The sequence below is a fragment of the Dissoconium aciculare genome (assembly GCF_010015565.1).
Source record: "Dissoconium aciculare CBS 342.82 unplaced genomic scaffold K489scaffold_7, whole genome shotgun sequence".
NCBI classification, from domain to species: domain Eukaryota; kingdom Fungi; phylum Ascomycota; class Dothideomycetes; order Mycosphaerellales; family Dissoconiaceae; genus Dissoconium; species Dissoconium aciculare.
The window spans coordinates 845447-859738 of record NW_022984957.1 but is presented as its reverse complement, the minus strand read 5'-3'; the positions used below and the strand labels follow the sequence as shown (position 1 = coordinate 859738).

The 14292-nt window shown below is 52.2% G+C and overlaps 9 protein-coding genes across 9 annotated transcripts; 4 read left to right on the top strand and 5 right to left on the bottom strand.

Annotated features, from left to right (window-relative positions):
• Positions 1-830: 830 nt before the first annotated feature.
• On the bottom strand, positions 831-1409 carry K489DRAFT_321227 (uncharacterized protein; the record flags this gene model as incomplete). The annotated part of the gene is made up of 1 exon (XM_033601527.1): positions 831-1409. The coding sequence occupies one exon, from the start codon at positions 1407-1409 to the stop codon at positions 831-833; it is 579 nt and encodes a 192-aa protein (XP_033459250.1).
• A 281-nt stretch (positions 1410-1690) lies between these two features.
• Positions 1691-2597, top strand: K489DRAFT_380956 (U3 small nucleolar RNA-associated protein 11). Its single transcript, XM_033604997.1, has one exon. The coding sequence runs from the start codon at positions 1704-1706 to the stop codon at positions 2484-2486; it is 783 nt and encodes a 260-aa protein (XP_033459249.1). The 5' UTR covers positions 1691-1703; the 3' UTR covers positions 2487-2597.
• On the bottom strand, positions 2488-3437 carry K489DRAFT_380955 (NAD(P)-binding protein). Its single transcript, XM_033604996.1, has one exon. It carries the CDS (start codon positions 3354-3356, stop codon positions 2568-2570), a length of 789 nt encoding a protein of 262 aa, XP_033459248.1. The 5' UTR covers positions 3357-3437; the 3' UTR covers positions 2488-2567.
• Positions 3438-3943: 506 nt separating this feature from the next.
• On the top strand, positions 3944-4645 carry K489DRAFT_293231 (TFIID-31kDa-domain-containing protein; the record flags this gene model as incomplete). The annotated part of the gene is made up of 1 exon (XM_033600246.1): positions 3944-4645. A coding segment is annotated over one exon (702 nt), but the record flags the coding sequence as incomplete, so codon positions are not given.
• A 421-nt stretch (positions 4646-5066) lies between these two features.
• K489DRAFT_339720 (PHF5-like protein) lies at positions 5067-5527 on the top strand (the record flags this gene model as incomplete). The annotated part of the gene is made up of 2 exons (XM_033602249.1): positions 5067-5375; positions 5436-5527. 2 exons carry the CDS (start codon positions 5067-5069, stop codon positions 5451-5453), a joined length of 327 nt encoding a protein of 108 aa, XP_033459246.1. The 3' UTR covers positions 5454-5527.
• Positions 5528-5777: 250 nt separating this feature from the next.
• On the bottom strand, positions 5778-7341 carry K489DRAFT_380954 (NAD(P)-binding protein). The gene is made up of 3 exons (XM_033604995.1): positions 7149-7341; positions 6905-7095; positions 5778-6773 (listed from the first exon to the last, which is right to left on the bottom strand). Exons 1-3 carry the CDS (start codon positions 7178-7180, stop codon positions 5920-5922), a joined length of 1077 nt encoding a protein of 358 aa, XP_033459245.1. The 5' UTR covers positions 7181-7341; the 3' UTR covers positions 5778-5919.
• Positions 7342-7543: 202 nt separating this feature from the next.
• Positions 7544-8978, bottom strand: K489DRAFT_380953 (calcium ion binding, calmodulin). Its single transcript, XM_033604994.1, has 5 exons — positions 8929-8978; positions 8730-8786; positions 8625-8640; positions 8202-8540; positions 7544-8066 (listed from the first exon to the last, which is right to left on the bottom strand). Exons 1-5 carry the CDS (start codon positions 8929-8931, stop codon positions 8032-8034), a joined length of 450 nt encoding a protein of 149 aa, XP_033459244.1. The 5' UTR covers positions 8932-8978; the 3' UTR covers positions 7544-8031.
• A 397-nt stretch (positions 8979-9375) lies between these two features.
• K489DRAFT_380952 (t-SNARE) lies at positions 9376-11211 on the top strand. The gene has a single exon (XM_033604993.1). It carries the CDS (start codon positions 9660-9662, stop codon positions 10821-10823), a length of 1164 nt encoding a protein of 387 aa, XP_033459243.1. The 5' UTR covers positions 9376-9659; the 3' UTR covers positions 10824-11211.
• On the bottom strand, positions 11104-13086 carry K489DRAFT_320594 (uncharacterized protein; the record flags this gene model as incomplete). The annotated part of the gene is made up of 2 exons (XM_033601470.1): positions 11104-11136; positions 11191-13086. 2 exons carry the CDS (start codon positions 13084-13086, stop codon positions 11104-11106), a joined length of 1929 nt encoding a protein of 642 aa, XP_033459242.1.
• Between the last annotated feature and the right edge of the window lie 1206 nt (positions 13087-14292).

The following is a 14292-nucleotide window of genomic DNA, read 5'->3' as shown; positions in this document are numbered from 1 at the left end:
CACAATTTTACAGATACAGTACACGCTTTGCAGCCGCCGGTCCGTGCATTTCTCCACGCGTTCCCCGAGGTAAACATTCCTGTCTCATTACACCTCCGCAAATTGTGCATTTCAGTCTGGTGGGCTTTCCAAATGACTGGCTCACGATGGAGATCAGGCCGCAGAATATGAGAGAGACAACTAGACGAACGAGTTTACCACGTTGGCGTTGCGATGCCCGCGTGACGAATCCTACTGTCGCGTGCTCAATCCATCGTCCTTGTATTTCCAGGGACGAGGGGAATGACGTCAGCAAATGATTCATTGCATGTCCTATACTTTACATCACTTCTGTGATTGTGAGCAAGTCAGAAGGTTCTTGATCCATCACTATAGCGCCAGCGCATCGGTACATTCCGTAGTACATTGAAGGAAACTGCAGCGAAAGAAGACCTGATGACGATGCTGAAAGCTCGGCCCAGTGATTCCCACCGGCAGCCTCATGCGGAACTTAGCAGATGTCTAGATCCTGACCCCAGATCTTCAACCCTGCTTGATGTTTTGATCCGGCGTGAGCATGACAAGCAGCTGTAGTTCTCAGCCATGTGCGCATGATAGCGCTCGTTGGCCACGATCAGGGTAGGTGCGATTGCCGCCTCCTCAGATCATCAGATCTCGGGCAATTTTCCTGCGTGATGTCATGCGTGTGGTAGGACCTGTTTCGCAGTCGACAGCCTCCATATGGTGACGATCGGTAGCTCCAGCCCTGGCTGAAAATTCAGGCCCTAGGACCACATTGTGCGAGCAAGACGTCAAGTAAACAATGCCAGGCGAGAGGCAAGAGCAGCTTCTCATACCGGCTTGGCCACCTTTCTCATCTCCTTCAATCCAGTCGTCGGATCTTGGTATTCTTTCCACGAGATCGGATACATTTGATTGCCCCATTCACTAGTGGCCATGATCACTCCTAGTTCGTTCTTCGCCGTACTGAGGTAGTAGCTGCGCTCATCGCCCAAGCTGATGACCACCGCGCGCACGATATCGCCCACCCGGAAGCTCTCTGACACCTTGACTTTGTCGATCTCGGTCGCGCGGATGTCTTGCTGTCGAATCAAACCGGGCAAGGCATCCCCACAAACGTGCTCGCCTGCTGAGCCCAATGCCAAGATGGCAATATTTGCTTGTTTCGACTGAGTGCGAGTAATTTTTCCGATGACGACAGTTCCGACCTCTGGAAGTAATGGACCGGTGCTTCGGATGATTGACAGGTTGGATTGACTTGATCCCTTGAGCACATTGGGCTGTGAAGTCACAGGTCCAGCAATACTCGCACAGAGGTTTGATCCATGAACATGAGTCGCTGCTCCAAGTTGTGCGGCGTCGAATGTACCGACTATTTGGCCTGGAAAGGCTATCCCGTTGGCAGACATTATCCCAAAGCGCCTTGTGTGAGAAGGTAGGATCAGTTGGCTCCAATGTTAGATTTCTTATCTTGAGCAGTCTCTGGTAGGTATTGTAAAGTCTTCAGGCTATAAAATTTGATTCGTCCACAATCATCAATGATTTGCCTCTCCGTTATAATAGACGGCGGCGCGATCCTAGACTTTGCGATAGCCCTTGCACTTCATGCCTCAGGCCACAATAATTTTCACCTCAGATAAGCCCTACAAAAGTTCAACTTTCACAATTTTGAGATTTCAAGAATTACAACATAGCATCACAACATGTCTTCATTAAGGAACGCCGTCCAACGGCGGAACCACCGAGAACGAGCGCAGCCTGCAGAGCGTGCCAAATGGGGTCTGCTCGAGAAGCGGAAAGACTACAAGCTACGAGCCGCAGATCACAAGCTCAAGAAGCGAAAAATCAATGCGCTTAAGCAGAAAGCAACGGAGCGCAATGAAGATGAGTTCTACTTTGGGATGTTGAGCTCGACGACAAAGGGCGGAATCAAGAGGAGTCAGAGAGGAGAAGATAACTCTGGTGGTGGCGGGAAGTCATTGAGCGTTGACACGGTGAAATTGATGAAGACGCAAGATCAAGGATACCTGCAAACGATGCTTCAGCGGACGAAAAATGAGATCGCTCGACTGGAACAAGAAGTTATCATGGCCACCCACGGTGTCAAATTGACGAAAGGCGCTACTCATGGCACTTTCGGGGAGGATGGCAGTCTCGAATTGACGGTGCCCGGCGCCTCAGAAAACATATTCGACGACGAAGATTTGGGGTCGCTTGATGGTGATCTCGAAATGGAGGACGGTCGATCAGAAGCATCAGGGAAGTCAGATGACGAAGACTTTACGCCCGAGCAGCGCGCCACGAGAGATCGCAAGCGGCATGCATTAGATGTCAAGCGGAAAAATTTGAAAGCACTACGTGATCAAGAGGACAAGCTTGCTTCCGCGCTGGACGGCGTTGAGCACCAGCGTGCCAAGATGAATCGCACAATCGGAGGTGTTAATAAGAAGGGCGTTCAGTTCAAGCAACGGGAACGGAAACGATAGAGCACGGTAAAAGGCATGGATATGGCGTTCAACGGAGATTTTGATGAATCGCATGAGATACCCCACAGTAGGCGCTTGAAATTACATTTTTGAAGGCATCCTGGTTCCTCCGTCCAATCTGATACATTCACCGTTGAGATAAGTATTCTCAATGGCCTGCCTGACCGTTAGAGCAAACTCGGGCGCCTGGCCCGGTCGCTTTGGAAATTCCATCATGCGCACGAGACTGCTGCGCACTTTGTCTGACATCTTGGCTGTCATGGCGGTATCGAACATGGCCGGCGCAATGGTCACGCATCGAATGCCGTGCACAGCAAGGTCTCGGGCCAAAACGAGAGTCATGCTTCGAATTGCACCCTTGGTAGCGGCATAAGAAAGTTGACCGGGTTGACCGTCGAAAGCTGCGGAAGATGATACCATGATAATGACGCCACGCTCGCCGTCACCATCGAGCGGCTTGACGGTCGTCATATGAGGTAGACAAAGTCGGAGAAAGTCGAGGACGGCACGGAGATTGATGTCGATGACAAAGTCCAGCTTTGCCATGTCAATGGGAGTGTTGTGGCGATCGATCAGTTTGCCCGGCAGACCAACTCCAGCGGCGGGAATGATTCCACCAATTTCTTTGCCAGTCTCCTTGGTCCATCGTACGACAGCCTCGATGACTTCTTGTTGACGCTTAGAGTCGGTGACGTCGGCCTCGAAGAACCGTACGCGCTCGCCAAGTTGCTTTGCGACTTTGGATCCGTTGTCCGGGTTTAAATCCAAGATAGCGACATAGCCGCCATGGCTGTGGAGATCCTCCGTGGTCGCGAGACCAAGACCTGAGGCTCCGCCAGTGATTATGAATGTCCGATCCTTGATATGCATGATGTGTGTGTGAGTGGTTAGTATAGCGAAATAGCGAATTGGTGAACGAAGAAAACGTCAATCTCGATGTTAGCGAACTACTTGCACTGTCAGCAGCCGAGGCTAACGCTCACCTGAGCGCCTCATGGTCTGGGTGTTCCAAGGTTCTTTCAATGTGCCTGAAGTACGACTTGTGCGTAACGGGCTGCAGCGTATCATCCTGTGCGATACCATGTTACATGAAATCATCGGCCAATAACATGATCATCCAGATTTCATATTAACCACGAATGCCGCTCGTGTCATTAGTGATCTTAATGTATTCATGGGTCATTGGTTTTCGCTTCCAACCTCCAAGTCAGTCGCGCTGGTTCCTACCAGGCAAAAACTTGCCCCGCGAAAGCATGAACGGCGCGGGCCGCACTACATTCACATGCTTTGCTACGCGCATTCACCTCTCGAATTGAAGTTGTTCAATCGCGTCGCGCAGGGTTCAAGCTCGCGATCACTGGACTTCATCGTCACCACTTCTGACAGAAAGCAGCATATACTTGCCCTGCGTATTCCCCTGTTTCGCCACAATGGCCACTAACGGACATCTTGCGACGCCTCCGCCTTCCGACCCTTCTAGCAAAGCGGAATCGCAAACCAAAGCCGAACCTGAAGTGCCTCTGACATCGACACAAGATGACGGCCTATCAAAACGTCCTCGAGATGCGCGACTAGTACATGTGATTCTGTCATCACTCGGCATTCACAGCTATCAAGAGCGAGTTCCTTTACAACTTCTAGACTTCGCATATCGCTACACCAGCGGAATTCTTTCAGACAGTCTGCGACTCAGCGCGGAAGGCTACACCAGCCAAGCGGATCGCGGAAATCGCCGTGGAGCAACCGATGATAGCGGGGCCATCACGATACAGGCACTACGTCAGGCCATCGCCAGTCGACAGGGCTACACATTTCAAGGTCCGCTTGCCAAAGAATTCATGATGGAACAAGCTGCGGAACGAAATCGCATTGCATTGCCACGGATCGATCGCTCTCTCAGCATGCAGCTGCCTCCGGAGAAATACTGCTTGACTGGTGTAGGATGGAACATGAAGGAGGAATGGGATAGTGATGAAGATCTGCTAGATGAAGACGCGCAACCACCTGCCGCAGCAGCTGCGACAGCAGCAAACAAGGAGGATGAGCAAATGGGAGGAATCGACGGTGAAGCAGAAGACGAGGATGAAGAAGGCGCGGGCAGAATGGAGGATGTTTTTGGTGCCGATTCTGGCGGCGATACAAACATGACACAGGATTGAGATGACATGTAATTGTATGGTTTGGGGCGGGTTTTCAATCGGTTCAGCGTGGAGTCAAGGCGTTTCGATCGGTGAGATGCAGTGTATTGGTCATTGATACGACATTTTGCTTACCATAGACCATGATAGATTTATTATTCCGACATCCAACCCGCAAAACACAGCGGTTTTATCCATTCCATCCCGTCTTTAGTATCCGATTCATGAATACCCAGGTGTGCTTCGCTCCAAGATATTTGTCAGCAGGCCTGAAGTCGTCGCGTGCCATTCAGCCCTAACAACGCGTATGACAACGAACTTCTAGAATGCGCTTCGAGGCAAACTTCAAGAATACTACTTGAGTTGGCGATATCACAATCGAGATAAAGAGAACCAGCGCGGTATTCCATCCACATCTGAAGCTCGTTGAAGAACCGCCAGCATGTCCCGCCATCACCCCGATCTCGTCATGTGCCGCAAAATGGCCGGCATCTCCATCGGAAGGCTATGCGACAAATGTGATGGCAAATGTCCGGTTTGCGATTCTTACGTGCGACCTACAACCCAAGTCCGCATATGCGACGAATGCGCCTTTGGCAATTACCAGAACAAGTGTGTCGTGTGCGGCGGAGAAGGAATCTCGGATGCCTTCTATTGTTTCGAATGCACACGGCTCGAGAAAGACCGTGATGGCTGTCCGAAAATCATCAATTTGGGTAGTTCAAGGACAGACTTGTTCTATCAGAAAAAGGTCCGTGGCGGAATGGCTCTTTCTCGGATTCGAACACTTACTGACAGATCTCTTGGACAGAATTTCCGAAATCATTAAGATTGCTTACCGGAGCCGTCTCTCCCACAGAATCCTCAAGCCTCCTCACAGCTCCAAGTATTTGGCAGATCCAGATGGTGCCACATACCATGGTGGCCCGCAATGTCTTGTACAGAACAGCTACAGGCGCCATACGCGTGCCCGAAGGGAGCTCTTATCGCCTACTTACCACTATCGACGCAAGGCGCTGACCTTGGTCCTCTCACGACGGACGAATCAAGTACTGTATCATGACACAGCCATTAGGAAAGGTCGAGCATTGGTCAGAAGCTGGCTCCCCGGGTCAGAGCCAAATTTGTGACTTTACAAAGCACATCAGCATTACTGGTTGGGAACCGGAAGTGGAGGCTCAAGACAATAACGCCAACGGTATGCTATACCTCCTAGACTACTTCCTATGCAAGGCGCTCAAGTCTGCCTACATAAAAATACAGCTGCGAATCAAAGGGAAGGTTTCACTCCAACTTTATTTCTCTCCAGCAGCAATTTCGGCGTGTGTCGGAGCGGGCTTGACTTGTTCGGCTTCTGCCTCCACGATCTCCTTGATGGTGTCCTGTAGGCTGGCTCCTTTCGGCTCCCACTTCAGAACTTCCCTCGCTCGCACCGCCCTCGCTCGCGAATTACTGCTCCATGATGCCTGATCGAACTGCGTGAAGTTCTTGGCCTCCTCTGGCGTCACAGAGCGCACCTCGCTTGTCTTGATCAGACCTTGTTTGTGCGCTTCGTCCGCGATCCATTGCGACACCTCGCCCCAGATGTGCTCTCCGTTCTCACAGAAATAGTAGCCCTCGCTGCCCCAAGTCGCTGGTTTCCCCGGCCATTCCGCGGTGGAGCCACCAACCGCAGCCTCTTCGACGAGTTTCAGGAACAGTGCAGAGAGGTCGTGCACGTGCACATGGCCCCAATAGGTTTGACCCTGGTTGACACGAATGGCTTGCCCGGTCTTGAGCGCGGCATGTGCGAGCTCTGGAACTTGTTGCGAGCGTTGGTTGTCAGGGCCACGACCCTTTCCGTAGATGGTTGGCGGACAGACAATGGCCGTCTTGACCTTGTCTGCGAGCGTCGTGCCTGCCTCAAGGATGATCTTGTCGACTTCTCGGTGAGCGGAGGCGTCCGGAAGTGAAGTCACTTCGCTCACGCCCTCCAAGTCATCGAAAACTTTCTCGCCGAGCTTCTCGCCAAAGGAATGCAACCGCTCGAAATCATCGTAAAGGAGGATGCCTGTGCCGGAAGTGTGAATGAGGAAGGTCGGTTTGGACTGCGCTGCGAGGCCTTTTACAATGGCCTCTGCTGCCCCTGGATGATCGGCATTTGCGCAGTCTGAGAGGATTAGATTTCGTGGTCGTTAGCAGAGGGGTTCTTTGCCGTCGAGTCTCACGTAAAGCTCGAAAGTATATCATTGAAGGATTGATATACCACAGCTTCACCAAGGTGATGGACGTGTGACTTACGAAGTACGATATCAGCCTTCTGCGCTTCTGCCGTGATAAGGTCTGAACTATCTAGGTCGCCATACACAAGACGGATGCTTGGGTAGACTTTTGCGACCTTGGCTCCTTTGTCACTGTTCCTCACCAGAGCGGTGATCTCATAGTCGGGATGTGCTTCAGAGATAGCATATAGAGCATCGCCACCGATGTACCTGGTCGTGATGTTTAGTCCAGCTATACTCAGACTTCTGGACGAGAGACGTACCCTGTCACTCCAGTCGCGAAGATCTTGGTCATGTTTGAAAAGACTTCTTGTCACCCGTATCTTCGATATGTGTGACTGGGTCAAATGATCGGCAGTGATATCTTACAGGTCAGGATGCTGATTCGATGATGGTGAGCGATATCAAGAAGAAGATGCAAGTATGATGCAAGTATTTTCCGGTCACGTTAATTAGATAATTATAGCTCTTATGATTGCAAAGACACTACACGGACACCCGCAGTTTGGTCAAGCTCGCGTGCTCACTGTGAGACCTGCAATATGTCATCATGGGTGAGGGGCGATCCGCAGATGTTAGCATTACATCACCAAGGCTGCAAAAACTTCCAAGATTTTGAGATGACGGCTTTTCGCAATTCTAAGAAAAGAAAGTAAGTCTTGCGTGTTTTGGGACGTTTGTGCGTGCAATTTTCAAGCCGCCGTCGAGAAAAATTCACTCCTGCACGACAGTGTCATTTGCTCTACATCTCACATTGCTGAGCCTACGAATAACAAGATCGTAGATCAAGGCAAGGACTTTTCATTCCTGTCATCTTTTACACTCGTCCTCGCCGCGTGGCATGAGTCTGGTCGCAGGAGAGAGACATCGCGTTCACGCTGAAGGACGATCGGACAACTCTGAGCAATCGTGAATGTAGCACTTTGAGATCATAGGAGACTGTGTTGAGGTGAAAGCGAAGATTAGGAAGGGATCCGATAATGTCATAAGCATGTACCCACCCACAGATCTTGATAAGACCTGGGCAATCATGACTGAAAATCGGGCAGTAGCTGCACCTGCATCACTTCGAATCGCGTAGTAGGTACATCGTGTCGCTCCGTCACCATTTCCGCTTCTTTTCTGCCCTCTCTCTCAAGAGTTGCTCTATTTTTGCATCATGAGCTGGACGAACTCGTTGTCTGTGCGAATGGTTAGTGAACGGTCCATAGTCCTGAGCATCCCTTTCGGCGTATTCTCTCGTGCAATGAATTGCACGGCGTGAGGTTCCCTCCGAATGAGGCCTCCTCAGATCTAGAAGGGTTGTCCAAACTCACAGTCAATTCGCCCGTCACCGTCTTGGTCCGCCTCGCGAATCATCTCGTCAACCTCGTCGTCGGTCAACTTCTCGCCAATGCTGGTCATGACATGTCGCAGCTCAGCAGAGCTAATGAAGCCGTTGTTGTCACGGTCGAAGACCTTGAATGCCTCGCGGATCTCCTCCTCAGAGTCGGTGTCCTTCATCTTGCGAGCCATCATGGTGAGGAACTCTGGGAAGTCGATGGTGCCGTTGTTGTCAGCATCGACCTCATTGATCATGTCCTGTAGCTCCGACTCCGATGGGTTCTGGCCGAGCGAGCGCATCACGGTGCCTAATTCTTTGGTGGTGATTTGTCCTATTGGATATTGCGCGAGCGCGCGCGTTGTGTCAGTCTGAGAACAGAAGAGCGGTGATTTGTTCGTCTATGTCAAAGCCTCACCATCGCCATCCTTGTCCTAAAACACGATCGAGTCAGCGAACATGTTCATTATACAATGCCCAAGCGCAATGCGCAGTGCTTACTAGCACTCTGGGATTGACTCACGAAGAGGGAGAATGCTTCCTTGAATTCAGAGACTTGCTCTTCGGTCAGAGTGTCAGCCTGATAATCATTAGTGTCGAGTCCACAGTGTCCGGTTCTGAATGCCACTTCGAAGACAGCAGCGGTAGAGCTCGTTGCTCTGGTCTGTCCCCAATCTGTGTTGACAAAGCCTAGAGGCGGGGTCGGTAGGAGTCTATCATACCATGTTGTTGAATCCCGTGCAGGTGTGATATATTTAATTGTATGTGAATGCGTCGCAGCAAGACCGGCGAGCAGTCTATCGGGAGTTTCAGGAGGAATAAAGAAGAGTTGTCGCAGAGGGACAAGGCAGAGAAGGGCAGTGATGGCGCTGCTGGTGTTTGGTGAATGCGGCAGGCGGAAAAGTGATTGTATGCGCCGCGTGCAGCCCAGTTCAGTTCCAACTGCCCCACTCCAGCAGGGGTCTATTTTGAATGCATGGCTTAGATCATGTCTTGGGATACCAGTATATCATCTCGTCCATTCTCAGATCTCCCACAGCAGAAATAAACTGTACATGCACATTAGTGGGCGGCCCCGGTGAGCTGTTGCCTCAGGCTCTCTCATGTCAGGGTTCAGTAGGAACAGCCTGACCCTGCGAATGATGATGACTGTATGCCCAGGTGTACAACGCGTCGAGCTTTCAAATTCGATACCTAACCGTAGACGATTAGGCCATTGTCTGGAAGCCCTGCTAGTACAGAACATCATCACAGCTCGCAATTGACAGCCACATGCGCCAAAATCGAGCCGCACAATCGAAGTCGTCAACATACAGACGCTGCGACGGGACACTGAAAGAGAAGCTGCCAGTGCGATGAGTCTTGTGTGACAAGCGCAAGTTGGATATCCACGGCCAAATCGTCGAGCGCAATGCTTGCATGCTTCCTCGGCATTTCCTAAGACACCAACATCATGTCGCAAGCTGTAGTCACAGGCGCATGGCGTGACCGAACCAATCTCTACATCTCATATCGACAATCATACGCACATCACCCAGCCAAACGGACGCGAATCGCTGGGCCGCACTACACCGACGATGATGCCGAACGCGCAGGACTCATGTCCAGTCTGGACAATGACAATGCCGATGCGATCATCGAGATGGACGTTCTGCCACCCCGCTGGCTCGATATTCAGGACGATGTCCAACGACATCTCACCGACATTGCGCCCAAGATGAAGCGACTGGAACAACTGCACAACAAGCACGTCTTGCCTGGCTTCGATGACGAGAGCGTTAAGGCCGCGGAGGAGCGGGAGATCGAAGCGATGACCCAGGATATCACCCGCGACTTCTCCGCCTGTCAAAGAGCTATCAAACGTATTGATATCATGGTCCGCGATCAGCAGCAAGCATCGGGACAAATATCGAGTGCAGATGAGACCATGGCAAAGAATTTGAAGCGATCGCTAGCAGCCCGCGTCGGCGACGTCAGCACCCTCTTTCGCAAGAAGCAATCCGCGTATATGAAAAAGCTTCGGACGTTAGGCGGAATGCCGGGGCTCTCTAGCCCTTCGGATCGATCTGGCACACCACTTGCACAGAACACATATAATGTCGCTATGATGGAATCAGAGACGGATCGCTCTACAGCTCAATCGACACTGCTACAGACAGCGCAAGTGCGTCGGAGGGATGGCGCGGTAGATCGTACAATCCAACAACGGGAGGCTGAGATTGAAAAGATTGCGCAAGGTGTCATCGATCTTTCCAACCTCTTCCAGGATCTCCAGACCATGGTGATCGACCAGGGCACCGTGCTCGACCGGATCGACTACAACGTCGAGCGCACAGCGGAACACGTCCAGGCTGCGGACAAAGAGCTCAAGGTCGCTACGGGTTACCAAAAGCGAAGCATGCGTCGCAAAATCATCTTTCTACTCATACTGATTGTGTTCGGCATGTTGGTCTTACTGCTCATCAAGCCGAAACGAGGCAGCAGCAGTGCGCCACCGCATAAATCGGCCCCGTTGCCGAATGTACCATTACAGGGGAGCGAGGGTGGTTCGGACTTCTTCCCACCACGGAGATTGGTCCGGAGGGACCTTTTGTACTACGATCCTTCACCTTCATAGATGTATAAATTACTGGGTGCGAGTGCAATACCGGCCGTTGAACACGTTGTCGTAGAGGTTTTTCATATCAGACGACCACTCCATACTAAGTGGTTCTGCCGCCCCAGGCTCCTCTTTGACGGGTTGATGCAAGACAAATGCTGCAAAGTCCGGCCCTGTGGAGACCGTGGGTTTGAAGGGATGCCGCTCTCCTTTTCCCGGGAAGCCGTAGAAATCTTACGAGGGCGCAATCTGATAGGTTTCCACGAAATGAGTTCGATAGCGATTTGCATATCAAGTTCTACCACTTTCCACCTTTGCCCTTTTTCTTCTTCTGCCCACCGCCCCCTGAACCTCCGCCGCCGCCACCTGGCGCCTTCCCTTTGACAACATCCGGTCGTGGCGTCGCAGGCCGGCTGCCGCCATCGGACTCCACAGCGGTGCTGACGGCGCCTTGACTGAGCAGTGCCTGGCGAGCCTTGCCCTTCTTACCCTTGGGCCGATAGGTGGAGCGGTCGCGGAGCGGGAGCCATCTCTCGGGATCCGGCGTCTTACTTGGATCGTAGTCCTTGGGGATACGCGACTTGCGAAGCTTCTTTGGTTGAGAACCTTTGTTGTCATCTGCAGAGCGCTTCTTGGTGGACACGGAAGTCTTGGCGGAAGAGAGTGAAGATGGAAGTGATGCGACGCCGGCATCCTCGAGCGCTTCTGCGTCGATGTGAGAGAGGAGGCGTTCGGTCGGGGTGAGGGATGCAAGTTGTTCGGGAGAGGCCTGTTCCGGAGATGAGGCGAGGAGGCCGGCAGCAGCATAGCGGTCGTTCGGGTCCTGGTCGTGTAAGTGGGCGAATATCTCTCGGGCTAGCTGCTGGTGCTCCTTCTCGCTTGAGTCGAGAAGAGCGCTACCAGCAGCTTTGTAGAGGTACGTGAGACCAGGACTTTGAGCTTTTGATTTCCGTCGCCAGTATGAAGCCGCTTTCGCGAGCTCACCACAGAGTGGTGTCTTCCGTCCCTGGTTGCGATAGAGGCTGACGAGTGTGCCCACAAGTCCTGGTGCGAAGCGAGCATCGTGATGTTCGGCCGTTTGCTCGAGTCGAGCAAGGAAGGTTTCCAGCAATGCAGTCGCTGCGCCCGGGTTTCCCGTGAGTACGTAAAGCTGCACGACTGTCAATACCAGGCCGACATCATTCGGTCGTCGCTCTAGCACTGGCAGGATAGACTTCAGTGCCTCTTTTCCGGTTTGGTTCCGAGCATGAGCTGCTGCATTAACCACTCCCATTGACGTGTAGAAAGCATCTGTGCTTGGGAGAGTCGCTTTCGACAATGCCACCCGGGTGGACTCGGCTGTACCTTCGTACTTGAGCGATTGTAGATCCGAGGCAAATTTGTTTTGTCTCAAGGCGGATTCCTGAAATTGGAAAGGCTGGTCGGTCCCTGAAGGTGCTAGGCTTTGGTCCAGCAGTCTCTGTGACAGAAATGGATTGTTCGAGGACTGTGATACCGCAAACTCGTTTACTCGGGCGATGTGCTGCGTGCTCGAACCAGACGAGGATACAACGTCGAGGTGTCGTGCCAATTCCTCTGCTTCCCTGTCTCGGCCGAGTCGTGCTAGAACGTATATCTGCTGTATCGTAATTGGAAGCAATTCTGCGCGCTTTTCTTCCTCGCTCAAGTCCTCTAGCGACTCGCAAAGGGTCCTTGATCGCTTCAAGAGGATCTCTCCTTGTGGCAACTCGCCACGCGCAATGCTCCCACACGCAGCATTGTACGCTGTCTCAAAGGCCTCTAAATCGTCCCGGCTCGGCTTCTTCTTCTGCACAGTGTGTCCCTGTCCTGACCATTCTAGTTGTGCCTCCACCGCCCCCAAGTTGACCCTCAAATCTGCCGCTGCATCTTCGCCAATATTCGAGGAGAGCTCTCTGTAGATTTCGGCCGCGCGAGGAAAGTCCTCGTCTCGATACGATGCTTGCGCTTCGATATGTCGGTATGCGCGCTCGGATCTTTCATGTGCGATTTGAGCCGCAGCAGCGGGCTGGCCGGTCTTGTAAAGCACGTAGGCATGCTCTGCGCTCGCGCGAGCCTTGAGTGCATCGCCTCCAGCATTCAGCGCGTGAAGGGCATCGTCAAAACGGTCAAGCTTCAGCAGGGCAACCACCTTGACATGCTGAGTGTCCACGTCATTCTTAGATTGCTTGAGCGCAGCATTGGCAGCACGAAGGACCTCCTCATCGTCCTCGATGTGAGTCTGCTTGAGGAGTGAAGCTAGTGACGAGACCAAGGCGGCCATGTTGGAATCGATAATTAATTATAGCTGATGCGTTGCTCCATTGACCATTATCCGAGACGCATGGGCACTTTTTCGGTAATGTGTTGGAGATGTGGATTTTGGTCGTGTGCAGCAGATCTATTGTCGCACAACATCGAACACTTTCCCTCATCAGCATTCACGCGAGCAACATCACCACTTCATACGGTATGTCGGACGACGTCGCCAATTGATGGCCCACTATCGAAATTCGCCGGCCGTGTTTGCCCCGCGGAGGTCTCTCAATACGGAGGGCCGTATGTCTCGCTTCGACATCACCGTCCTCTGGTGATATCACACCATTGCTGGTCGGATACGATTCCGAACGACTATCTGGTGGGTGACAACATTTCAATGTCAACGGATCTTGGAATGCTTCTGGAATCTGCCAGGCGGCTATCAAATCAGACCACAATCAGGGAACTCAATCGTCATACACCCGGGATGATCCAAGCACGATGCTGTGTTGGCCTACCCAGGTAACATCGTCTCTCAATGTGAAGTCTGGTCGCAGAAAGAGCAGCGGATGGCTCAAACCGTGGTTCCATAGTCGGCCGTCGTGTACAAATGCGTTTGTTGATCGTCAACAGCTAGACTGCGTGCTACTGGATGACAACAATGACGAGGACTGTCGGCCGAGAATACCAACCTAATCATGTTACGGTCGCCATGTTGATTGATCTCTCCTCCCAAATGTATGCACACATAGGACAAGGCGTAACTATCCCCATCACCGGCCCGGAACACCAGGCACTGCATTGCAACAGTTATCTATTCACTCATTTCATGCCCGACGCCAACCCTGTAGCCCCACTACATTAGGGTTATGACCGAATGTTGCTCAGGGTTTGCGCACGATTGATTCTCTTACCGAGATCTGACACAAAGACGGATGCTTCTGATCCGGGGATACCCAAACACACCAGTGACCATCCAAAGTCGAGATAGCGGATCAATCGTTTGGACTCCGACTGAGACGGATCGATGCGAGCGACTTCTGCTTTGAGTTCCAACAACGAAAACACGTGCGCGCGGCGGATGCTCCAGTACGTGGTTCACGTCCGGCCGTTTTCGTTTGGACCGCGGCACGCCAGAAGTTCGACAAAGAAACAAGTGGGTTAGCGATCCACCCATGCAGATCCATGCAACATACATGTTATACCAAGCCTGTGCCGCGATTGTGGACAT

Excerpts from the sequence above, each read along its gene's own strand:
- K489DRAFT_380956 (XM_033604997.1), top strand. The coding sequence starts at position 1,704 with ATGTCTTCATTAAGGAACGCCGTCCAACGGCGGAACCACCGAGAACGA.
- K489DRAFT_380955 (XM_033604996.1), bottom strand. The coding sequence starts at position 3,356 with ATGCATATCAAGGATCGGACATTCATAATCACTGGCGGAGCCTCAGGT.
- K489DRAFT_380954 (XM_033604995.1), bottom strand. The coding sequence starts at position 7,180 with ATGACCAAGATCTTCGCGACTGGAGTGACAGG. Across the intron at positions 7,096-7,148 it reads TTCGCGACTGGAGTGACAGG|GTACATCGGTGGCGATGCTC; the intron begins GTACGTCTCTCG and ends CATCACGACCAG. Across the intron at positions 6,774-6,904 it reads GAAGGCTGATATCGTACTTC|ACTGCGCAAATGCCGATCAT; the intron begins GTAAGTCACACG and ends TAATCCTCTCAG.
- K489DRAFT_380953 (XM_033604994.1), bottom strand. Across the intron at positions 8,067-8,201 it reads CGGTGACGGGCGAATTGACT|ACAACGAGTTCGTCCAGCTC; the intron begins GTGAGTTTGGAC and ends CCATTCGCACAG.
- K489DRAFT_380952 (XM_033604993.1), top strand. The coding sequence starts at position 9,660 with ATGTCGCAAGCTGTAGTCACAGGCGCATGGCGTGACCGAACCAATCTC.